At 51.7% G+C, this 23,043-nt stretch overlaps 1 protein-coding gene across 2 annotated transcripts; it reads left to right on the forward strand.

Annotated features, from left to right (window-relative positions):
- The first annotated feature begins 1,383 nt into the window (after window positions 1-1,383).
- On the forward strand, window positions 1,384-17,982 carry ASB16 (ankyrin repeat and SOCS box containing 16). 2 transcript variants are annotated; one of them, XM_002827449.5, is made up of 5 exons: window positions 1,384-7,431; window positions 10,337-10,604; window positions 15,050-15,542; window positions 15,921-16,034; window positions 16,508-17,982. In XM_002827449.5, the coding sequence occupies exons 1-5, from the start codon at window positions 7,131-7,133 to the stop codon at window positions 16,691-16,693; spliced, it is 1,362 nt and encodes a 453-aa protein (XP_002827495.3). In that variant the 5' UTR covers window positions 1,384-7,130; the 3' UTR covers window positions 16,694-17,982. The 2 variants fall into 2 exon arrangements, with proteins under 2 accessions (XP_002827495.3, XP_063574296.1); XM_063718226.1 differs by lacking the exon at window positions 1,384-7,431 and having other exon boundaries at window positions 9,828-10,604.
- Window positions 17,983-23,043: the final 5,061 nt, after the last annotated feature.

Here is a 23,043-nt window from a genome sequence, read left to right on the forward strand (position 1 = left end):
ACGCCCGGCTAATTTTTGTATTTTTCGTAGAGACAGGGTTTCACCATGTTGGCCAGGCGGGGCTTGAACTCCTGACCTCAGGTGATCCACCCGCCTCGGCCTCCCAAAATGTCGGGGTTACAGACGTGAGCTACCGTGCCCAGCCTAATTTTGTTATTTTTAGTAGAGACAAGGTTTTACCATGTTGGCCAGGCTGGTCTGAAACTCCTGACTTCAGGTGATCCCCCCACCTCAGCCTCCCAAAGTGCTGGGATTACAGGCGTGAGCCACCATGCCCAGCAATTTTTTTGAGACAGGGTCTCTCTCTGTCACTCAGGCTGGAGTGCAGTGGCACAGTCATTGCAGCCTCGACCTTCTGGGCTCAAGCAATCCTGCCTCAACCTCCCAAGTAGCTGGGACTATAGGCAGCACCACTATGGCTGGCTAATTTTTAAATTTTTCTTTTTTTTTTTTTTTTGAGACGGAGTCTCGCTCTGTCACCCAGGCTGGAGTACAGTGGTGCGATCTTGGCTCACTGCCAGCTCCGCCTCCCGGGTTCACGCCATTCTCCTGCCTCAGCCTCCCGAGTAGCTGGGACTACAGGCGCCCACCATCATGCCCAGCTAACTTTTTGTATTTTTAGTAGAGATGGGGTTTCATCATGTTAGCCAGGATGGTCTCAATCTCCTGACCTTGCGATCCACCCACCTCGGCCTCCCAAAGTGCTGGGATTACAGGAGTGAGCCACTATGCCCGGCCTAATTTTTTAATTTTTCATAGAGACAAGGTCTCACTATTGTTGCCCAGGCTGGTCTCAAACTCATGTGATCCTCCTACCTCAGCCTCCCAAAGGGCTGGGATTACAGGTGTGGTCTCCCCTATTATTAACACCTTATGTTAGTATGGTACATTTGTCACAATTAATGAATCATTATTAACTAAACTCCATACTTTATTCAGATTTACTCAGTTTCTCCCTAATGTCCTTTTCCCCTCAGAATCCCATTTCACAATCATCCTGACTCTTGGATGTGATGGTTTCTCAGACCTTCCCTGTTTTTGATGAACTTACAGTTTTGGGGAGTACTGGGCAGGCATATGGTAGGATCCCCCTCTATCAGGATTTGTCTGATGTTTCCTCATGATTAGACTGAGGTTCTGGGTTTTGGAGAGGAAGACCAGAGGTCAGGTGCCATTCTTGCCACATCTTATGAAGGGTTCATGCTGACTTTGATAACCTGACTGAGGTAAGCTTTGCCAGATTTCTCCACTGTAAAGTTACTCTTCTTTCTTCTTTCTGTACTGGACCCTTTGGAAGGAAGTCACTGTGTGCAGCCCACATTTAAGAATTGGGGAATTATGTTCTACCTCCTTAAGTGCAAAATATCTACACAGGTTTTTTTTTTTTTTTTTTTTGAGACGGAGTTTCGCTCTGTTGCCCAGGCTGGAGTGCAGCGGCACAATCTTGGCTCACTGAAAGCTCTGCCTCCCGGGTTCATGCCATTCTCCTGCCTCAGCCTCCCGAGTAGCTGGGACTACAGGTGCCCGCCACAATGTCCAGCTAATTTTTGTATTTTTAGTAGAGATGGGGTTTCACCTTGTTAGCCAGGATGGTCTCGGACTCCTGACCTTGTGATCCGCCCACCTCTGCCTCTCAAAAGTGCTGGGATTACAGGCGTGAGCCACCGCACCCGGCAGTTTATTTGGAATTCTTCTGCATGGGAGATTTGCCTGTTCTCCCACATTTATTCATTCATCCATTTATATCAGCATGGACTTACAGGTATTTATTTTATACTTTGGGATATGATCTCAAACTACTTAATTTTGTTGCCAAGCGTGGCCGGGCGTGGTGGCTCACACCTGTAATCCCAGCACTTTGGGAGGCCGAGGCAGGCGGATCACGAAGTCAGGAGATCGAGACCATCCTGGCTAACACGGTGAAACCTCGTCTCTATTAAAAATACAAAAAATTAGCCGGGCATGGTGGCGGGCGCCTGTAGTCTCAGCTACTTGGGAGGCTGAGGCAGGAGAATGGCGTGAACCCCGGAGGTGGAGCTTGCAGTGAGCCGAGATGGCGCCACTGCCTCCAGCCTGGGTGACAGAGCGAGACTCCGTCTCAAAAATAAAATAAAATTTTGTTGCCAAGCAACTCTTCGTTGCTGTGGCTTCTCTGTACCACTTTTCAGACTAGAGGTGGACAAGGGGCATGGGTGGGGTGTAAAAGGTCTAATTATACCAAGTTGCCAACCTTGTTTTCCTTTCTGGAAAGAGAGTTGGGAAAACTCTCCCAACTCATGGGCAAGAGGAGGCAGGTTAAAGAGCCTGGTTTGGGCCAGGTGTGGAGGCTCATGCCTGTAATCCCAGCACTTTGGGAGGCTGAGGTGGGAGGATCGCTTGGGCCCAGGAGTTCAAGCCCAGCCTGGGCAAGGTGGTGAGATGCTGTCTCTTGAATAAGTAAATAAAATAATAAATAGCGCTGTTTGACTGCCAGCCCCTCCTGCCTTAGCCTCAGCCTGCACTAAGCAGCTAGGAGACAGAGGGCTTCCATGGGCATGGGCTTGGCACTTGTCTGCGGGGAAGCGTTAATCTCCTTTTCCCAAAGAGGCTGATCCCATGGATTCCAGTTTCGTTGTTGTTGTTGTTTTAGAGACATGGTCTCACTCTGTCACCAAACTGGAGTGCAGTGCAGTGGTATGATCATGGCTCACTGCAGCCTCGATCTCCTAGGCTCAAGCAGTCCTCCCATCTCAGCCTCCCAAGTAACAGACTACTGGTGCGTGCCACCACGCCTAGCTAATTAACATTTTTCTGTAGAGGTGGAGTCTTGCTGTGTTCTCCAGACTGGTCTTGAACTCCCGGGCTCAAGTGATCCTTCCCACCTCAGCCTCCCAAAGTGCTGGGATTACAGGTGTGAGCCACAGTACCCCACTGGATCCCAGTCTTAAGGCTGAAGTGAGTAAGTGCTTTGAGAACTCCATGTTCACTTACCTGCTGATTACAGCAGGGCCCTGTTCTAGAGCCTTTTGTGCCACAAGGCCAGGGCAAGAAGGGGCTAATTCCCCTGCACCCTGATCCCTTCACATTCCCATTGGGTTTTTCTACCTGAACCTACCATGCACTTCCTTCTCTCCCACCTTCCACTCCCTGCTAACTCCCCATCTACACTGGGATCTTCCTGCACCTAAACCCCCACGGCTGGGAGTGGCGGCATGCACGTGTAGTCCCAGCCACTTGGGAGGCTGAGCTGTGAGAATCACTTGAGCCTAGAAGGTTGAGACCAGCCTGGGCAACATAGGGAGATCTCGTCTCTAAAAAAATAAAAGCCCCCCTGTGCCCTGGGCCTATTCCCCATTCTTGACACCCATGAGCCCCGGTCCCCCTGCTCAGTCCTGATCAATCCCACGCTCACATCCTGGCTTCTCGTGTGCTTCACTACCCCACAGGCTCTGAGCTCTCAAAAGGCAGGCTGGGCATCTGATCACCTGGCCCTGTTCCCTCCAGGTTGAAGTCAAGGCCTCCTTTCTCTGCCCTCAGGAAGCTAACTCTACAGACAAGGGGAGTGAATACAGTGGTATCTTGGGACTGAGCTGTTAGGGTACCTAGCTCCTTCAGGTCTGTGTGGCAAGAAGGCAGGGGAGAGGCTAGGCTATGACTCTTGTGTGCCTCAGGGAGGAAGGGGACACCCGCCTGCCTTGGCCCCTCTTGGTCCCACTCAGCCTTGCCAGATTCTCAACCCTAGGAACCCAGCTGTGGGTGCCCAGCCAGGCCGTTGGTGGGGCAATTAACACACCAAATTGGTGCCAACAGGGTTAATCACGGCTGCATTTATAGAGGCGTCTTTCTCTGAGGACCTCCAGGCTTTGCTTTGTATGATCTGATTCCTACTCTGGGATCCCCCACCCTGGACTGCCACCAAGAGGCTGGGGCCAGGCAGAGAGTGGGTGAACAGCGGAGTAAGGGCAGTGCCGGAAGAAGCCCAGGCTGCTGCCACCCACTTGGGCGGGCGGGTGGATGGACGAGTGTTTGCTCTGGCAGAGAATAGGGACCTTCGTTCAATGCACTACACATAAGAGGACCGCCTGCCATGAGCCAAGTGCTCTGACTGCCAGGGCCTGCTCTGGAGCCCACATCCAGCATGGCAGACCCACATCAACAGCACGGATAGGTGCTTTACAGCATGCCCCTGAGTCCTTCGGGAGTGCAGACTGGGCAGTGGCTGGAACTATAAGAGTCGGGCAATGGGTTGCTGAAGAGACCTCTCAGAGCAGGTGACCTTAGGGGTAGATCCTCAGGAAGGGGTTGAGGGAATTCTGAGCTAAGGGAATGGCCTGACAGGGAACGGTTGTGGGGAGCTGTGTGTGATGAGGATGCCTACCCTACGTGAGTGGCATGGGGCCAAACCAAGGAATTGGGGGCTTAATTGAAAAGGGCAGGCCGGGTGCAGTGGCTCACACCTGTAATCCCAGCAATTCGGGAGGCTGACTTGGGAGGACTTCTTGAGGCCAGGATTTGGAGCCCTATTTAAAAAAATGAAAGGACAGGTATTGGAAGGCAGCAGAAGTTTTTAAGCAAGGGAATTAACCATTTTAGACAGATCATTCCGGCAGCGAAGCAGAAGGGATATGGCCAGAGGAAGAAACACCAGGTGAGAGGCTGAGTTGATCCAGGCTTAAGGCATTGCATTGAGGGGCTGAACTTGAGACAGTCCCTGAAAATGTGAGAACGGGAGCTAGAACTTGCTTGTGGGAAGGGCCTAGGGAGAGGAAGAAATAAAAGATCCCTAGGCAAGGCGCTGCTGCAGGGCCAGGAAGCAGGACAGGCAGCGGGAGAAGGGCCAGGAGGAGCCCCAGATGCAGAGGGGACAGACCAGCCCTGCCTGCAGGCCGCTGTGCGCTGAGTGAGCTCAGGGTGAGCAGAGCTTTTGAGGCAGTGCCCTCCCCTTTCCCCAGCTTGGCAGGCACACCAGCTTGTGTGGTTTCACGGCTTAATTCCTCCCCCTAGAGGCTCCTGGAAGCACAGCTGCTTTCTCCTAAGAGTGAACAGGTCTTAGGAGACCTGTTTCCAGCTCAACCCCTTGGCTCTCCTCAGGTCGGCTATGTTAGCCCCCTTAGCAGCTGGGTTAAAAAATAAATCAAGAATGATTGAAGGGGCCGGGAGCTGTGGCTCACGCCTGTAATACCAACACTTTGGGAGGCCGAGGCGGGCAGATCGCCTGAGGTCAGGAGTTTCAGACCAGCCTGGCCAACATGGTGAAACCTACTACTAAAAATACAAAAATCAGTCGGGCGCGGTGGCTCACGCCTGTAATCCCAGCACTTTGAGAGGCCGAGGCGGGCGGATCAGGAGGTCAGGAGATCGAAACCATCCTATCCTGGCTAATACGGCGAAACCCTGTCTCTACTAAAAATACAAGAAATTAGCCAGGCGTGGTGGCGGGCACCTGTGGTCCCAGCTACTCAGGAGGCTGAGGCAGGAGAATGGCATGAACCCGGGAGGCAGAGCTTGCAGTGAGCCAAGATCGCACCACTGCACTCCAGCCTGGGCGACACAGCGAGACTCCGTCTCAAAAAATATATAAAATAAAAATAAAAAATAAAAATAAAAATACAAAAATCAGCTGGGCATGGTGGCATGCACCTATAATCCCAGCTACTCAGGTGGCTAAGGCAGGAGAATCACTTGAACCCCAGGAAACAGAGGTTGCAGTGAGCCGAGATCACCCCACTGCACTCCAGCCTGGGTGACACCATGAGGAAAAAAAAAAAAAGGATGATTGAAGGCAGTTTCTAGAGACTAGTCTGTCCTGCTTGGAGAATGGGGGAGGCTGCCAGGGGGCTGCAGCAGCTGAAGCCAAAAAGTGCACCATCTTTTTTTTTTTTTTTTAAGAGATGGAGAGGCAGGGGTGGTGGCTCACGCCTATAATCCTAGCACTTTGGGAGGCCGAGGCAGGCAGACCACGAGGTCAGGAGTTCGAGACCAGCCTGGCCAACATGGTGAAACCCTAAATTAAATCTCTACTAAAAATACAAAATTTAGCTGGGCATGGTGGCGGGTGCCTATAATCCCAGCTACTCAGGAGGCTGAGGCAAGAGAATCGTTTGAGCCCAGGAGGCGGAGGTTGCAGTGAGCCAAGGTCGCGCCATTGCACTCCAGCGTGGGGGACAGGGTGAGACTCTGTCTCAAAAAAAAAAAAAAAAAAAGATACAGGTCTCACTATGTTGCCCAGGATTGTCTCAAACTCCTAGGCTCGAGCAATCCTCCTGTCTTGGCCTCCTAAAGTGCTAGGATTACAGGCATGAGCCACCATTCTTGGCCCAAAGCACACCATCTATGTGGGGTCCTGGCTCTGCCTCTCACAAACTGTGACCTTGAGCCAGTAGATTACTTTGTTAAGCCTTAAATTCCTCATCTGTAAAACAGAGATAAGACCACCCATCTCAGAGGCATTCAACTGTGATAATTTCATTTATTGTCCAAACCAAGTTTACTAATTACTGGGTGGGCTGGGAAGTATGGTCCCCTGGGTGAAGGTGGATATGAATGTGATTTAAACACCGTGAAACTCTGTGCATATGTGCAGAGTTATTGCTGTTACTGCAGGTGCTGGGAAGAGCTGCTCACCTTCTCAGTAACTCTGCCTTGACCTCCCCTTACCTCCTGTGCTGAGGTCAGCCCTATCTCCTCCACGTGGGCCAGTGGTGGCTCCTGCCCTCTAGCCAACATCAGAGAGGCTGGAGGCACCTTGTCTTCCTCCCAGCCCCGCCCATCTCCATGACTGACCTTTTCGTGCACCCTGGACCTTGCCAACCCAAGATGCTCACTCTAGAGATGAAGGTCGATGCAGATGCTGGGGTTCGGGGGTGGCCTCAGCTGAGGGCCCACTGACCAACCAAAGGGTATCAGCAGGGGCAGGGGCTGGCCCTCACCCTGGGCTGGGGGTTGGGCCAGCAGCTTCTCAGCACTAGGATCATGACTCTGAGCAAACCATGTTTACCAGAGCAGCGAAGGACCTATTTATAGCCTCAGCTGCTGCTTTCTCTGGCTCACGGTGGCGGGGGCAGGGTGGCTCCTCAGAGCAAGGGAGGTAGTCGGGTCGAGGGAACCTGGCTTTGCCCAGGTGCCACTGCCCAAACCCCTGGGCCCCATCCATGGCAAGAGAGACCTTCCCCTTCACCTCCTCCACGCTGCGCTCTCTCCGCCTGCAGCGGGAGTGGCTGGAATGGGAGGACCGGCGGCGGGCGGCTGCCCAGCAGTGCCGGAGCCGCAGGTGCCCATCAAGTCCCCGGGCCCGACTCACTAGGCCTCACCGTTCCTGCCGAGACCCAGCTGTCCACCATGCCCTCTTCTCTGGCAACCTGCAGCAGGTCCAAGCCCTGTTCCAAGATGAAGAGGCTGCCAACATGATTGTGGAGACTGTGAGCAACCAGCTGGCCTGGTCGGCTGAACAGGGTAGGGGGCACCAGAAGAGGGCAGAAGAGGAGGGAGAAAGAAGGGGAGTGGGTGGGGAGGGGGGAGAGTCTAGGCGCCCCCCTTCCCTGCAGACCACAGACTATAGCAGCCCTTTCCACCACCCATCCTAGCTCCCTCCTAAACAGAGATGAGGCAGAGTTAGCAGTCTGTATGTCTTTTAAGAATTAAAAGTTGGCCGGGCGCAGTGGCTCACACCTGTAATCCCAGCACTTTGGGAGGCCAAGGCAGGTGAATCACGAGGTCAGGAGTTCGAGACCAGCCTGGCCAACATGGTGAAATCTTGTCTCTACTAAAAATACAAAACATTAGCGTGGTGGCATGCACCTGTAATCCCAGCTCCTCAGAGGCTGAGGCAGGAGAACTGCTTGAACTTGGGAGGCGGAAGTTGCAGTGAGCCAAGATTGTCCCACTGCACTCCAGCCCAAGTGACGGCATGAGACTCTGTCTCAAAAAAAAAAAGGAATTAAAAGTTATATTCTTGGCCTGGACATGGTGGCTCATGGCTGTTATCCCAGCACTTTGAGAGGCCAAGGTGGGACTACTGCTTTAGACCGGAAGTTCAAGACCATAGAATATATTCTGGCTAGGCCAGGCACAGTGGCTCACGCCTGTAATCCCAGCATTTGGGAGGCTGAGATGGACGGATCACGAGGTCAGGAAATCGAGACCATCCTAACATGGTGAAACCCCGACTCTACTAAAAATACAAAAACTAGCTGGGCATGGTGGCGTGAGCCTGTAGTCCCAGCTACTTGGGAGGCTGAGGCAGGAGAATCCTTTGAACCTGGGAGGTGGAGGTTGCAGTGAGCTGAGATCGCACCACTGCACTCCAGCCTGGCGACAGTGAGACTGTCCCAACAACAACAACAAAAAGGGCCGGGTGCGGTGGCTCACGCATGTAATCCCAGCACTTTGGGAGGCCAAGGCGTGCAGATCAGGAGGTCAAGAGATCGAGACTATCCTGGTCAACATGGTGAATCCCCGTCTCTATTAAAAATACAAAAATTAGCTGGCCATAGCAGCACCTGTAGTCCCAGCTACTCAGGACGCTGAGGCAGGAGAATCGTTTGAACCTGGGAGGCAGAGGTTGCAGTGAGCTGAGATCACGCCATTACACTCTAGCCTGGGAACAGAATGAGACTCTGTCATTTCTGGCTAGCAGGTCTGTCCAGGTAAACTAAATACCTTAGCTGAGATCACCAAGATCTCAAGATTAACAGGAGATTGCTCAAACCCCACCCATGGATCTGGGGCTTGAATCCTTCGGAGAGCATGAGCTCCCTTGGTCACTACAGGTTCCAAATTCCTGCTTGGCTGTGACCCCACCAGGGCATCCTGGTCTTGTCCCGCAGCTTGTCCAGAATCCCCACGATGGTACTCAGCCTTAATTTCAAGTCTACTAGGAAACAAAACATGCTTTACTCAAGATTTAGAAAAGCCAGGGACAGACTGTGCTGCCATGCAAACAACTTCTTGTTTGATATGAGGCATCTATGCCCTTTAAACAAGTCCCTGGCCACTGCCACCATTCAAATCCAACACTAGTCCCACGATCACCCTCTCCTCATTATTTTCCCATTCCCACCTCTTATTCTCCCCCTCCACCCTTCCCCCTATTTCTATCCAACCCTCCTTGCCCCAGGAGTATCCCAGAACTCAGTTCTGCTCTTCCGCCACTCCCAAACTCAGCTCCAGGCCTGCTTGGGTGTAACACCCACCCCCCTTTTTTGTTCACCCAAGAACAAGGTGAACATTTTTTCTTTTTATTTTATTTTATTTTATTTTTTGAGATGGAGTCTTGCCCTGTTGCCTAGGCTGGAGTACAGTGGCACGATCTCGGCTCACTGCAACCTCTGCCTCCCGGGTTAAAGTGATTCTCCTGCCTCAGCCTCCCGAGTAGCTGGGATTACAGGCACTCGCCACCATGCCCGGCTAATTTTTTGTATCTTTAGTAGAGACGGGGTTTCACCATGTTGGCCAGGCTGGTCTCAAACTCCTGACCTTGTGATCCACCCACCTCGGCCTCCCAAAGTGCTGGGATTACAGGCGTGAGCCACCGCGCCCGGCCCTAAAATTTTTTTTCCTTTTTAAATCTTTTTTAAAAATAGCCGGGCGCGGTGGCTCACACCTGTAATTCCAGGAAACTTTGGGAGGCCAAGGCGGGCAGATCACGAGGTCAGAAGTTTGAGACCAGCCTGACCAACATGGTGAAACCCCATCTCTACTAAAAATAGAAAAATTAGCTGGGCATGGTGGTGCACACCTGTAATCCCAGCTACTCAGCAGGCTGAAGCAGAAGAATCACTTAAACCTGGGAGGCGGAGCTTGCAGTGAGCCGAGATAGTGCCACTGCATTCCAGCCTGGGGGACAGAGTGAGACCCTGCCTAAAAAAAAAAAAATAGAGACAAGGTCTCACTATGTTGCCCAGGCTGGTCTCGAACTCCTGAGGTCAAGTGATCATCCCGCCTCGGCCTCCCAAAGTGCTAGGATTACAGGTGTGAGCCACCACCCCAGGCCCCAAGGTAAACAAAAAAAGCCTTTGACACTATTAGCCATTCAAAGACGCTGAGATTTCCTTAATGGGAGTCACTCTACTTAGTTGGCCCCTGTGGTTTTGTATAGCAATTAATTTTTTTATGACACATACTATGTTTTGTTACAGATTGATAAGCTGTTCTAAAAGGCTGTTCCAATTTATTCTTCCAGTTCAGGACTTGAATAAGCCCCTTTCCACAGGTACAGCCTGGCACAGTGTTTGTGCTCAGCAAACCATGCAGAGGGAAGGCCAGTGTCAGCTGTCAGCTGTCAGCTGGAACCAGCATCCCCACTCCCTGCCCTGCCCTGTCTTATGCACCACCTCCCAAAACTATTTGCTCTCCCCAGGGTTCTGGGTGCTGACCCCCAAGACCAAGCAGACGGCACCCCTCGCCATCGCTACAGCCCGAGGCTACACAGACTGTGCTCGACACCTGATCCGGCAGGGAGCTGAGCTGGATGCCCGCGTCGGAGGTCGCACTGCCTTGCATGAGGCCTGTGCCCGGGCCCAGCTTGACTGTGTGCAGCTGCTGCTGACCTTTGGAGCCAAGGCTAATGTGCTGACTGAGGAGGGCACGACTCCTTTGCACCTCTGCACGATCCCCGAGTCTTTGCAGTAGGTTCCCCGGGGGCTGAGACAGTTTGGGGAGAAATGTGTGTGTGTCTCTCCAGCTCACAAGGCCAGAAGAGGGAAACTGACAACCACATGCAGCTTTGTGGTTCATAAAGCACCTCATATACACATCTCCACAATAACCTGGAGACAGACCTCATTCTACAGATGAGAAAAATGAATCTCAGAAAGGCTTAGTAACTTGTCCAAGGTCACATCTGCTAAGCCCAGAAGGCAGAAGCCCTGTTGCTTTTTGGGAAAACTCTGTTCCAACTGCAGTCTCCAATTCCCTGTAAAACCTTTGTAGCCAAACCTAGCTGGTTTTTTTTTTTTTTTTTTTTTTTGAGACGAAGTCCTGCTCTGTTGCCCAGGCTATAGTGCAGTGGCGTGGTCTCAGCTCATTGCAACCTCTGCCTCCTGGGTTCAAATGATTCTCCTGCCTCAGCCTCCCGAGTAGCTGGAATTACAGGTGTGTGCCACCACACCTGGCTAGGTTTTGTATTTCTAGTGGAGATGAGGTTTTGCCATGTTGGCCAGGCTGGTCTTGAACTCCTGTCCTCAAGTGATCCACCCACCTTGGCCTCCCAAAGTGCTGGGATTACAGGCATGAGCCACCACGCCCAGCCCAAATTCCTAGTTGTTTTGAGGTATTAAGAAAGATCTGGCTGGGTATGGTGGCTCACACCTGTAATTCCAGCTACTAGTAGGTCGAGGCACAAGAATCGCTTGAACCTGGGAGGTGGAGGTTGCAGTGAGCCGAGATTCTGCCACTGCACTCCAGTGAGACTGTCTTAAAAAAAAAAAGCCGGGCAACGTGGCTCATGCCTGTAATCCTAGCACTTTGGGAGGCCGAGGCGGGTGGATCACGAGGTCAGGAGTTCAAGACCAGCCTGGCCAACACAGTGAAACCCCGTCTCTATTAAAAATACAAAAAATTAGCCAGGCTGGGCGTGGTGGCTGGCGCCTGTAATCCCAGCTACTCGGGAAGCTGAGGCAGGAGAATCGCTTGAACCCGGAATGCAGAGGTTGCAGTGAGCCGAGATTGTGCCACTGCACACCAGCCCCTGCAACAGTTGAGACTCCATCTCAAAAAAAAGAAAGATCTATGGGCCAGGTGCAGTGGCTCACACCTGTAATCCCAACATTTTTGGAGGCAGAGGCAGGAGGATTGCTTGAGTCCAGGAGTTTGAGAGTAGTTTGGGCAACATAAGTGAGGTTTTTGTCTCTACTAAAAATAAAAAATAAAAACTAGCCAGGCATGGTGGCATGAGCCTCTAGTCCTAGCTACTTGGGAGGCTGAGGCAGGATGATCTTTTGAGCCCCAGAAGTTCAAGACCAGACTGGGAAACATAGTGAGACCCTGTCTCTACAAAAAATAAAATTAGCCGGGCATGGTGGCGTGCATTGTAGTCCCAGCTACTCAGGAAAAGCACTTGAGCCCAAGAGGTCTAGGCTGCAGTGAGCTATGATCATGCTGCCACTGTACTCCAGCCTGGACAACAGGGCAGGACACTGTCTTAAAAAAAAAAAAGTGGGAGGAGAGGTATGGGGGTGCCTCACACCGATGTTAGGAAACACAGGACTAGATTTTTTTTTTTGGAGACAGGGTCTCACTCTGTTGCCCAGGCTGGAGTGCAGTGGCACAATCATGACTCACTTGCAGCCTCAATCTCCTGGGCTCAAGTGATCCTCCTGCCTCAGCTTCCAGGGTAGCCGGAATTACAGGCCAGTGCTACCACACCTGGCTATTTTTTTTTTTTTTTTTTTTTTTGAGACGGAGTCTCGCTCTGTCTCCCAGGCTGGAGTGCAGTGGCACATCTCGGCTCACTACAAGCTCCGCCTCCCGGGTTCCTGCCATTCTCCTGCCTCAGCCTCCTGAGTAACTGGGACTACAGGCTCCTGCCAACATGCCTGGCTAATTTTTTTTTTCTGTATTTTTTAGTAGAGACGGGGTTTCACTGTATTAGCCAGGATGGTCTTGATCTCCTGACCTCGTGATCCACCCGCCTCGGCCTCCCAAAGTGCTGGGATTACAGGTGTGAGCCACCGTGCCCGGCCCACCTGGCTATTTTTTAAAAAGTATTATTTTTAGTAGAGACATAGTCTCTCTATGTGGCCCAGGCTGGTCTCCGACTCCTGAGCTCAGGCAATCCTCCTGCCCCAGCCTCCCAAAGTGTTGGGATTATAGGCATGAACCAATACACCAACCCTCCCACTTTTTTTAAGGTTGGCAGTTTCTTGGAGTTCCTGCATGAGGGTATTTGCCCTTTCACAATCAGGTCAACAGACAGGGTGGCAGGTAAGGATTCAAGGGCTCCTGGAAGACTCTCCACTGCCCACAAGCTGGGGACCTCTCCCCGCTAGATCTAGATGAAGTCCAAGAAGTGGTCCACATTTGCCAGCCCTTTCTTGGGTTCTTACAGGCATGTGGTGTGCCTTCCAACAGACTTCATCTTTCTAAGTAAGATGAGAATGCCCACTTACTGGAACCCTACTGAGCGAGCTTTGGAGTGTTAGTTAAATTTAGTATTTGGAAGCCGGGCGTGGTGACTAACACCTGTAATCCCAGCACTTTGGGAGGCCAAGGCAGACGGATCACGAGGTCAGGAGATCAAGACCATCTTGGCCAACATGGTGAAACCCTGTCTCTACTAAAAATACAAAAATTAGCCAGGCATGGCAGCGCACACCTGTAGTCCCAACTACTCAGAAGGCTGAGGCAGAAGAATTGCTTGAACCCAGGAGGCAGAGACTGCAGTGAGCCAAGATGGAGCCACTGCACTCCAGCCTGGGCGACAGAGCAAGACTCTGCCTCAAAAAAAAAAAAAAAAAAAAAAAGACCGGGCATGGTGGCTCACGCCTGTAATCCCAGCACTTTGGGAGGCCGAGGTGGGTGGATCACGAGGTCAGGAGATCGAGACCATCCTGGCTAACACGGTGAAACCCCGTCTCTACTAAAAAAATACAAAAAAATTAGCCGGGTGTGGTGATGGGCGCCTGTAGTCCCAGCTACTTGGGAGGCTGAGGCAGGAGAATGGCGGGAACCAGGGAGGCGGAACTTGCAGTGAGCAGAGATCGCACCACTGCGCTCCAGCCTGGGCAACAGAATGAGACTCAGTCTTAAAAAAAAAAAATTAGTATTTGGAAATTTACCAAGGATTAGAATTTACCAAGGAGATAATTCAGTAGCTTATGGAAGACTGGCTGCTACTCCCATCTTGGCTACAGAGCAAAGCACCTGCCTGGAGTATGTGAGCAAGAATATTGGCCATTTTGGGAAAGGGTATTTGGTTATCAGAGTTTCATCGAGGATGGTGGATCTGCTCCTGAGTTTCCAGCAGCTGCCGTTCTGGCTTTTTAATTATAAGTTACTGTTAGTTTGGTTTCATCATTATTAATTTAGTTTGTTGCATGTTTGGTTTACCCTGTAGTATGTAAGGATGCATGTTTGCCACAACAGTGTTCTGGCCTATAATTTTCCCTGGAACTGGGGAACATGCACTCTCTAAAACCTGTTTTTGTTTTTGTTGTTGTTTTTCCTTTGGTTTTGTTTGTTTTCCCTAGGGGAAAGTGGAAGAGGATGGCCCCAAGTGCCTGCCTTTGCTTGAATGATTGTGGCCTGGTTTAGAAGAGTGGTCTTTTAAGTGTGGGGGCAGAAAGAAAATATTATAACTTGTGTTTATTTTTTTGGTGCATACTTTTTAATTTTCTGTGCTTCATAACATACACAGAAGTGGGTTTTCAAAATTTTGTGCTATCAAAATGTTAGGAGATAAGGCCCGGTGTGGTGGCTCACACCTGTAATCCCCGCACTTTGGGAGGCCAAGGCAGGAGGCTTGCTTGAGGTCATGAGTTTGAAACCAGCTGGGGCAAATGGTAAGACCCTGTCTCTATAAAAAATAATTTAAAAAATTAGCCAGGTGTGGTGCTGCCCACCTGTGGTCCCAGCTACTCGGGAGGCAGAGGCAGGAGGATTGCTTGAGCTTGGGAGGTCCAGGCTACATGAGCTGTAATCACACCACTGCACTTCAGCCTAGGCCACAGAGAGAGACCCTGTCTCCAAAAAAAAAAAAAAAAAAAAGTTAGGAGACAACTGACGACTGAATGATTCAGAACCAGACCTTGGGGTGGAGACAGAGTAGACTGTGGGAGGGACTGTCTGAGGCAGTGAGTACTATTTCTGGTGCAGCCACTAACTTGCTGTGTGTCCTTGGCTGCACAAATCACTCCTGGGCTTAAGTTTTTCATATGAAAACTGAAGATGCTTCTGGTAGCTCTCAGGACCTTCCAGTTCTGTTGTCTGTAGCGGGGCTTGTGTTGACTCTCATGGAGGACACCAGGTAGGACCTCAAGGTGAGAGGGGTGGAAAGGGAAGGGAGAGTCACAGCAAGCTGAAGGGGTCCCAGGCCTTCAGGATTTTCCTCGGGACCTCGCCCTCTTGTCCCCAGGTGCGCCAAGTTGCTGCTGGAAGCGGGAGCGACGGTGAACCTGGCAGCAGGCGAGAGCCAGGAGACGCCCCTGCACGTGGCGGCGGCGCGCGGCCTGGAGCAACATGTGGCTCTGTACCTGGAGCATGGCGCCCACGTGGGCCTGCGCACCAGCCAGGGCGAGACTGCGCTGAACGCGGCGTGCGCTGGGGCCGAGGGCCCAGGTAGCTGCAGGCGGCACCAGGCTGCGGCGCGCCGGCTTCTGGAGGCTGGAGCTGATGCCCGGGCGGCCGGGCGCAAGCGCCACACGCCGCTGCACAACGCTTGTGCCAACGGCTGCGGGGGCCTGGCCGAGCTGCTGCTGCGCCACGGGGCCCGCGCTGAGGTCCCCAATGGGGCGGGCCACACGCCCATGGATTGTGCGCTGCAGGCCGTCCAGGACGCCCCCAACTGGGAGCCCGAGGTCCTCTTCGCCGCACTGCTGGACTACGGGGCCCAGCCAGTGCGCCCTGAGGTGCGCTGGGAGGCCCTGACATAGGAGGCTCCTGTGTGGGGGAGCTCGCGGCTGGAACTGCTTCGCTTCTGGGGAAGAGAGAGGGTCCAAGAGACTGAAAGCCTGCCCTCAGCGGCCAGGGGGCTGTCCCCAGCTTGGGAGGAGGAGAGAGGATTCTGGGAGAGAGAGTCCAAGGGAGGGAAGAGCCCCAGAGGAAAACTGGGGCCAAAAGGTTGGAGCACACTTGAGGGTGGGGTAGACAGAGGCACGGAAAAGGGAAGACAGGCTCAGACCTTAGCCCCCCAGATTAGGCTAGGATTGGCCATGTGGATTAGGCAAGACTTGGGTCTGCCCTCGGGTGGGGGAGGCATGTGCCCAAGACCCTCTTTTGACCCCTAGATGCTGAAACACTGCGCCAACTTCCCTCGGGCCCTGGAAGTCCTGCTTAATGCCTATCCTTGTGTCCCATCCTGTGAGACCTGGGTGGAGGCGGTGCTCCCAGAGCTGTGGAAGGTATGTCTGCCTCAGGGCCGAGATGGGGAGGAGGGACGAGCCACAGTCCTATTCCTTCAGGACCAGCCTCATGGAGAGAGCAGCAGGAGGGCCCCTGGGTAGAAAGGATGGGTAGAGTGGCACCCCTGGGTTTCAGGGTACGCCCTCCCCCGGTACCCCAGGCTGACCCCTAACTCCACACACCTCTCCTGCCTCCCTCACTTGCATCAGCACAGACATTTATCTGGCATCTCTAACTTGGTGGGCACTGTGCTAGGCTCTCTGGGGTGGGAGTGGGTACATAGTGGAGACCCTTCCGTGGAGCCCCAGCCCCCATTATCACTGCAGGGCCTCTATGGTTCTGAATCTGAGTCCTTTGAGACACATGAAACACCCAGGTAGGTGCATGCTGCAAAATCTCAGGACCCCCACCGCTGGGTTGTCCCCAGATGGTAGGGCAAGGGTCATCTGACCCTCTTTCACTCCTGGCCTAGGAGCACGAAGCCTTCTACAGCTCAGCCCTGTGCATGGTGAACCAGCCAAGGCGGCTGCAGCACCTGGCCCGACTAGCTGTGCGCGCTCGGTTGGGAAGCCGCTGCCGGCAGGGTGCCACCCGGCTGCCACTGCCCCCGCTCCTCAGGGACTACCTGCTGCTGCGTGTGGAGGGGTGCATCCAGTGAGCCCCATGTCAGGCTGTCCCATGGTGTGTTCTGCCTCTCCCACCTGTCCCCGCCTCCAACCCCGGAGGACCAGTTCCTGGCCCTCTTTTCTTTTCTTTTCGAGACCTAGTCTCACTCTGTTGCCCAGGCTGGAGTGCAGTGGCGCTATCTCGGCTCACTGCAACCTCCACCACCTAGGTTCAAGCGATTCTTGGGTCCCAAACTTCCGAGTAGCTGGGACTACAGGCATGAGTCACCACACCTGGCTGATTTTGGATTTTTAATAGAGACAGGGTCTCACCATGTTGGCCCAGGCTGGTCTTGCACTGACCTCAGGTGGTCCACCCGCCTCGGCCTCCCAAAGTGTTGGGATTACAGGCATGAGCCACTGCGCCCGGCTGCCTGCCCCTCTTTTCTGTACTCCACGTGCTGTCCTGGTCCACCTCACTCCTCCATGGGCTTCTTGAGACACCTGCTGACCTCTAGCCGGACCTGAGCTTCAGACCCTCTCTCCAACAGGAAGGACTGCAGACTCGGCCTGTTCCCAGACTCGGCCTTCACCTCCCTCCTCCTCCTGTGTTTAAGTGGATGGCCCCTCTATCCATCCAGGTCCCATGCCAAGAACCAGTGATTCTAGTGGCCCACCACCTCCCTCTCCTGCCACCCTTATACCTGTTCAGCCTCCTAAAGAGGGACAAACTCTGTCTCTGAGTGCACTGGCTTGCCTGCCCTGCCTTTGTCACTCCAAGGGAGGTCTTGAGACCCATGCCCTGAATTGGTGCTGGAATGGTGTTTGGGAGTCAAACTCTGATCATGCCCTCCAGTGGCTCCTCTCACACTAAAATCAAAACTCAGTAAAACAAGCCGGGTGCGGTGGCTCACACCTGTAATCCCAGCACTTTGGGAGACTGAGGCGGGAGGATCACCTGAGGTCAGGAGTTCGAGACCAACCTGACCAACATGGTAAAACCCTGTCTGTACTAAAACTACAAAAAATTAGGCCAGGCGCAGTGGTCCATGCCTGTAATCCCAGCACTTTGGGAGGCCAAGGTGGGCGGATCATGAGGTCAGGAGTTTGAGACCAGCCTGGCCAACATAGTGAAACCCTGTCTCTACTAAAAACACAAAAATTAGTCGGGCATGGTGGCGGATGCCTGTAATCTCAGCTACTCAGGAGGTTGAGGCAGGAGAATCACTTGAACCCGGGAGGTGGAGGTTGCAGTGAGCCAAGATCACGCCACTGTACTCCAGCCTGGGCAACAGAGCGGGACTCCATCTTAAAAAAAAAAAAAAAAAAATTAGCCAGGCGTGGTGGCGCATGCCTGTAGTCCCAGCTACTTAGGAGGCTGAGGCAGGAGAATTGCTTGAACCCGGGAGGCAGAGGCTGCAGTGAGCCAAGACCACGCTATTGCATTCCAGCCTGGGTGACAAGAGCAAAACTCTGTCTCAAAAAACAAAACAAAACAAACAAAAAAACAACTCAGTGGAACAGAGCCTCTAGCCTCTGCCAAATTATCTGGCCTCCTGACTTCCCTTCTTCCTTCCAAGGTTCATCTCCAGCCTTAGTAAACAAGTCACCAGTTGCTGGATGTGACCTGCTCCTCTGCTTTCAGGTGTTTGCATGCGTTATTCCTACTGCTTGGAATACTCTTCCACATTTTTTGGCCTGGTCAAGGCTGATCTGGCCCTCAGGACTCAGTTCCAATAGCACCGTCTCTGCAGAGCCTTCCTTGGTACTTATTTAAGTGCCTGTGGCTATCTCGACTAGGCTGAGACTGGAACTATATTCCTTGAACAGATATTTTGGTAAATGATTGCGGAAGGAGGAACATCCATGAGCCTGGGGTCCATCTATGTGCTCCCTCCGTTCCCAAGTGATGAATGGTATCTTAAACAGTGGTCACCACATACGGTCTCTGAAGGCCCAGCCACCAACTGCCCGAATCCCCCAACTTCTTCCTCTTGTCCCAGAGTCAAAAGTACTACAATACAGCTTTTAGAGGAAGCTTTTCAAAGCAAGCCAGTTTTTATGAGTGCAAATAAATGATTAGTCCATGGAACGAAAGTATGGATGTTGTTTGGCTTAAATGTGACAGAGGTCCCCATCATTCCATGTTCATTCCCCACCCCCTGGTGCTCTTCTGTGGTTTCCAAGTTTTCTGCATTGAGCAACTGTTACAAGAACAACACAAGGGCCAGGTGCTGTGTAGTCCCACCTACAAGGGAGGCTGAGGCAGGAGGATCACCGGACCCCAGGAGTTTGAGACCAGTCTGGGCAAGAGTGAGACACTATCCCTAAAACAATTTTTTTTTTTTTTTTTTTTTGCGATAGGGGCTCTCTCTGTTGCCTAGGTTGGAGTGTGGTGGCACGATCACCGCTCATAGCAGCCTCAACCTTCCACACTCAAGCAATACTCCCAACTCAGCCTCCCAAGTAGCTGGTACTACAGGCATGCACCACAACGGGTCTCACTATGTTGCTGAGGCTGGGGAAAAAAAAAAAAAAAAGGCCAGGCACGGTGGCTCATGGCTGTAATCCCAGCACTTTGGGAGGCCAAGGGGGGCAGATCACTTAAGTCCTAGAGTTTGAGACCAGCCTGGGCAATATAACAAGATCCTGTCTCTAGAAATTAAAAAAAAAGAAAACACAAAATAGCCAGGCGTGCTGGTGCATATGGTGGTCCCAGCTACTCAGGAGGCTGAGGTGGGAGGATCACTTGAGTCCAGGAAGCAGAGGTCGCAGAGAGCTGAGGTCACAGCAAGCTGAGATTGTGCCACTGCACTCCAGCCTGGGCGACAGAGTGAGACCCCGTCTCAAAAAAATAAATAAATAAATAAAATTATAAATAAAAATAACAGAAACACAAAGCCTCTCATAGACCCAGAACCTATAATACCTATCACAGGAGGGAACTGGGGAGGGGCTCCCAGCAGTCTTCTCCTGAGTCAGCAGTCTTTTTGCTGAGGGATCCTAGGGTCTCCAGTCGCAATACCAGTTGCAATTACACAGTGGAGATAGGGATCCAAAGTCCTCGGGTCTGCCTCCTGCTGCAGCTGCCCAACCTTCCCTCCTCCAGGAGAGTTGTATCTGTGGGATTCCATTTCATCAACACAGAGTTTTTTTTACCTTGTTATGCAGAATGCAACACCCCCTTTCTGGATGAAATTTGTGCTTTAGTTTTACAGAGCCAAAAGGCCTGACAGAAGAAAAGGAACTCCTCCCTAGAGAGGGAGGCTGGGAGCCTCACTCTCAGGGGCAATGCTGAACTTTCTACCCCTTTACAGCAGGCCGACCACAGCCAGCTCAGCCTTTTCTGATATATTTACAACTACAAAAGATACCATTAAAAAAGAAAAATACCTGAGTGTAGTGGCTCACGCCTGTAATCCCAGCACTTGGGGAGGCCGAGGCGGGTGGATCGCCCGAGGTCAGGAGTTCAAGACCAGCCTGGCTGACATTGTGAAACCCTTTCTCTACTAAAAATACAAAAAGTAGGACAGGTGCGGTAGCTCACGCCTATAATCCCAGCACTTTCGGAGGCTGAGGTGGGCAGATCACCTGAGGCCACGAGTTCGAGACCAGCCTGGCCAACATGGTGAAACCCTGTCCCTACTAAAAATACAAAAATTAGCCAGGTGTGGTGGTGCACACATATAGTCCCAGCTATTCAGTAGGTTGAGGCAGGAGAATCGCTTGAACCTGGGAGGCAGAAGTTGCAGTGAGCTGAGATCTCCCACTGCACTCCAGCCTGGGTGACAGGGCAAAACTCTGTCTCCAAAAAAAAAAAAAAAAAAAAATCAGGATACAAGGCCAGGTGTGCAAATCCTGTTGGTGGCCAAATCGCCTCTTTGGGGGCAATTTGGCCACTTCCTTAAACACTGTTCCCAGTTACACAAAAGGCAGGCTACATACAGGAATATTCCTCTCAGCGTTGCTTGCAACAACTCATGTTGGAGTGGTTAGACAAATCCATATTACCCATGGCAGGAAAGAACTAGGGAGGGATTCCAAGTGACCAGCATGTGTACTGCCTTGGGAAGATCTCCCAGAGTGGTTTTTATTGATTGATTGAAACCGGGTCTTTCTGTATGCCAGGCTGGAGTGCAGTGACGCAATCACAGCTCACTGTAGCCTTGACCTCCTAGGCTCCAATGATTCTCCCACCTCAGCCTCCCAAGTACCTGGGACTACAGGCACACACCACCAGTCCTGGCTAATGTTTAAATTTTTTGTAGAGACAGGGTCTCGCAATGTTGTCCATGCTGGTTTCAAACTCCTGGGCTCAAGTGATCCTCCCACCTCAGCCTCCCAAAGTGCTGGAATTACAGTCTAGAGCCACCATGCTCAGCTGAAGACAATTATTTTCCTTTACTTTTTTTTTTTATTTTGAGACGGAGTCTCACTCTGTCTCCCAGGTTGGAGCATAGTGGCGCGATGACAGCTCTCTGCAGTCTTGACCCTAGGGTCAAGCAATCCTCCCACCTCAGCCTCACTGCAGCCTTAACCTCCTAGGGCCAATCATCCCACTTCAGCCTCCTGAGTAGCTGTCACTACAGGCACACGCCACCATGCCCAGCTAATTAATTTTTTTTTAGAGACAGGGGTCTCACCATATTGCCCAGGCTGGTCTTGAACTCCTGGCTCAAGGGATTCTCCTGCCTCAGCCTCCCAAAGTGCTGGGATTACAAGTATGAGCCACTGTGCCCGGCTTTGTGAATGTACTTAATGCCACTGAATTGCAAACTTAAAAATAGTTAAAATGGTAAATTTTATGTTACGTATATGTATATATTTATCTTTAGAGATAGAAGTCTCCCTGTGTTGCCCAGGCTGGCCTTTAACTCCTGGGCTCAAGTGACACTGCTGAGTCAGCCTTCAGAGTAGCTGGGACTACAGATGCATGCCACCGTGCCTAGCTATGTTTATTTTACCACAATGAAAGGACTTACAAAAAAGAAGCTAGACACTGAAGAGAATACACAGTTGGATTCCATTTATAGCAAGTACAAAAACAGGAAAAACTAATGTATGGTGACAGACGTCAGAACAGTGACTACTCTTTGGAGGTTAATGGCTAGAAGAAGACATGAAGGGGGAGATTCTGGGGTAATTATTTCTTTCTTTCTTTCTTTTTTTTTTTTTTTTTCTGAGATGGAGTGAAGGGGTGGGTCGCCCCTCCAAACCTGTGGGTGTTTCTCGTTAGGTGGAACGAGAGACTTGGAAAAGAAAAAGACACAGAGACAAAGTATAGAGAAAGAAATAAGGGGACCCAGGGGACTGGCGTTCAGCATATGGAGGATCCCCCTGGCTTCTGAGTTCCCTTAGTATTTATTGATTATTTGTCGGTGTTTCTCAGAGAGGGGGATGTGTCATGGTCACAAGACAATAGTGGGGAGAGGGTCAGCAGACAAACACGTGAACAAAGGTCTTTGCATCATAGACAAGGTAAAGAATCAAGTGCTGTGCTTTAGATATGCATAGACATAAACATCTCAATGCTTTGTTAAGCAGTATTGCTGCCCGCATGTCTCACCTCCAGCCCTAAGGCGGTTTTTTCCCTATCTCAGTAGATGGAACGTACAATCAGGTTTTATACCGAGACATTCCATTGCCCAGGGACGGGCAGGAGACAGATGCCTTCCTCTTGTCTCAACTGCAAGAGGCATGCCTTCCTCTTATACTAATCCTCCTCAGCAGACCCTTTACGGGTGTCGGGCTGGGGGACGGTCAGGTCTTTCCCTTCCCACGAGGCCATATTTCAGACTATCACATGGGGAGAAACCTTGGACAATACCTGGCTTTCCTAGGCAGAGGTCCCTCTGGCCTTCCGCAGTTTTTGTCCCTGGGTACTTGAGATTAGGGAGTGGCGATGACTCTTAAGGAGCATGCTGCCTTCAAGCATTTGTTTAACAAAGCACATCTTGCACAACCCTTAATCCATTTAACCCTGAGTTTGACACAGCACATGTTTCAGAGAGCACGGGGTTGGGGGTAAGGTCACAGATTAACAGCATCTCAAGGCAGAAGAATTTTTCTTAGTACAGAACAAAATGGAGTCTCTTATGTCTACTTCTTTCTACACAGACATAATAACAATCTGATCTCTCTTGCTTTTCCCCACAATGGAGTCTCGCTCTGTCACCCCAGCTGGAGTGCAGTGGCTCCATCTCAGCTCACTGCAACCTCCGCCTCCCAGGTTCAAGCCATTCTCCTGCCTCAGCCTTCTGAGTAGCTAGGATTACAGGCATGCGCCACCACGCCTGGCTAATTTTTGTATTTTTAGTAGAGACGGGATTTCACCGTGTTACCCAGGCTGGTCTTGAACTCCTGACCTTGTGATCCACCTGCCTTGGCCTCCTAAAGTGCTGGG

This window comes from Pongo abelii, chromosome 19 (assembly GCF_028885655.2).
Source record: "Pongo abelii isolate AG06213 chromosome 19, NHGRI_mPonAbe1-v2.0_pri, whole genome shotgun sequence".
Classification (NCBI taxonomy): domain Eukaryota; kingdom Metazoa; phylum Chordata; class Mammalia; order Primates; family Hominidae; genus Pongo; species Pongo abelii.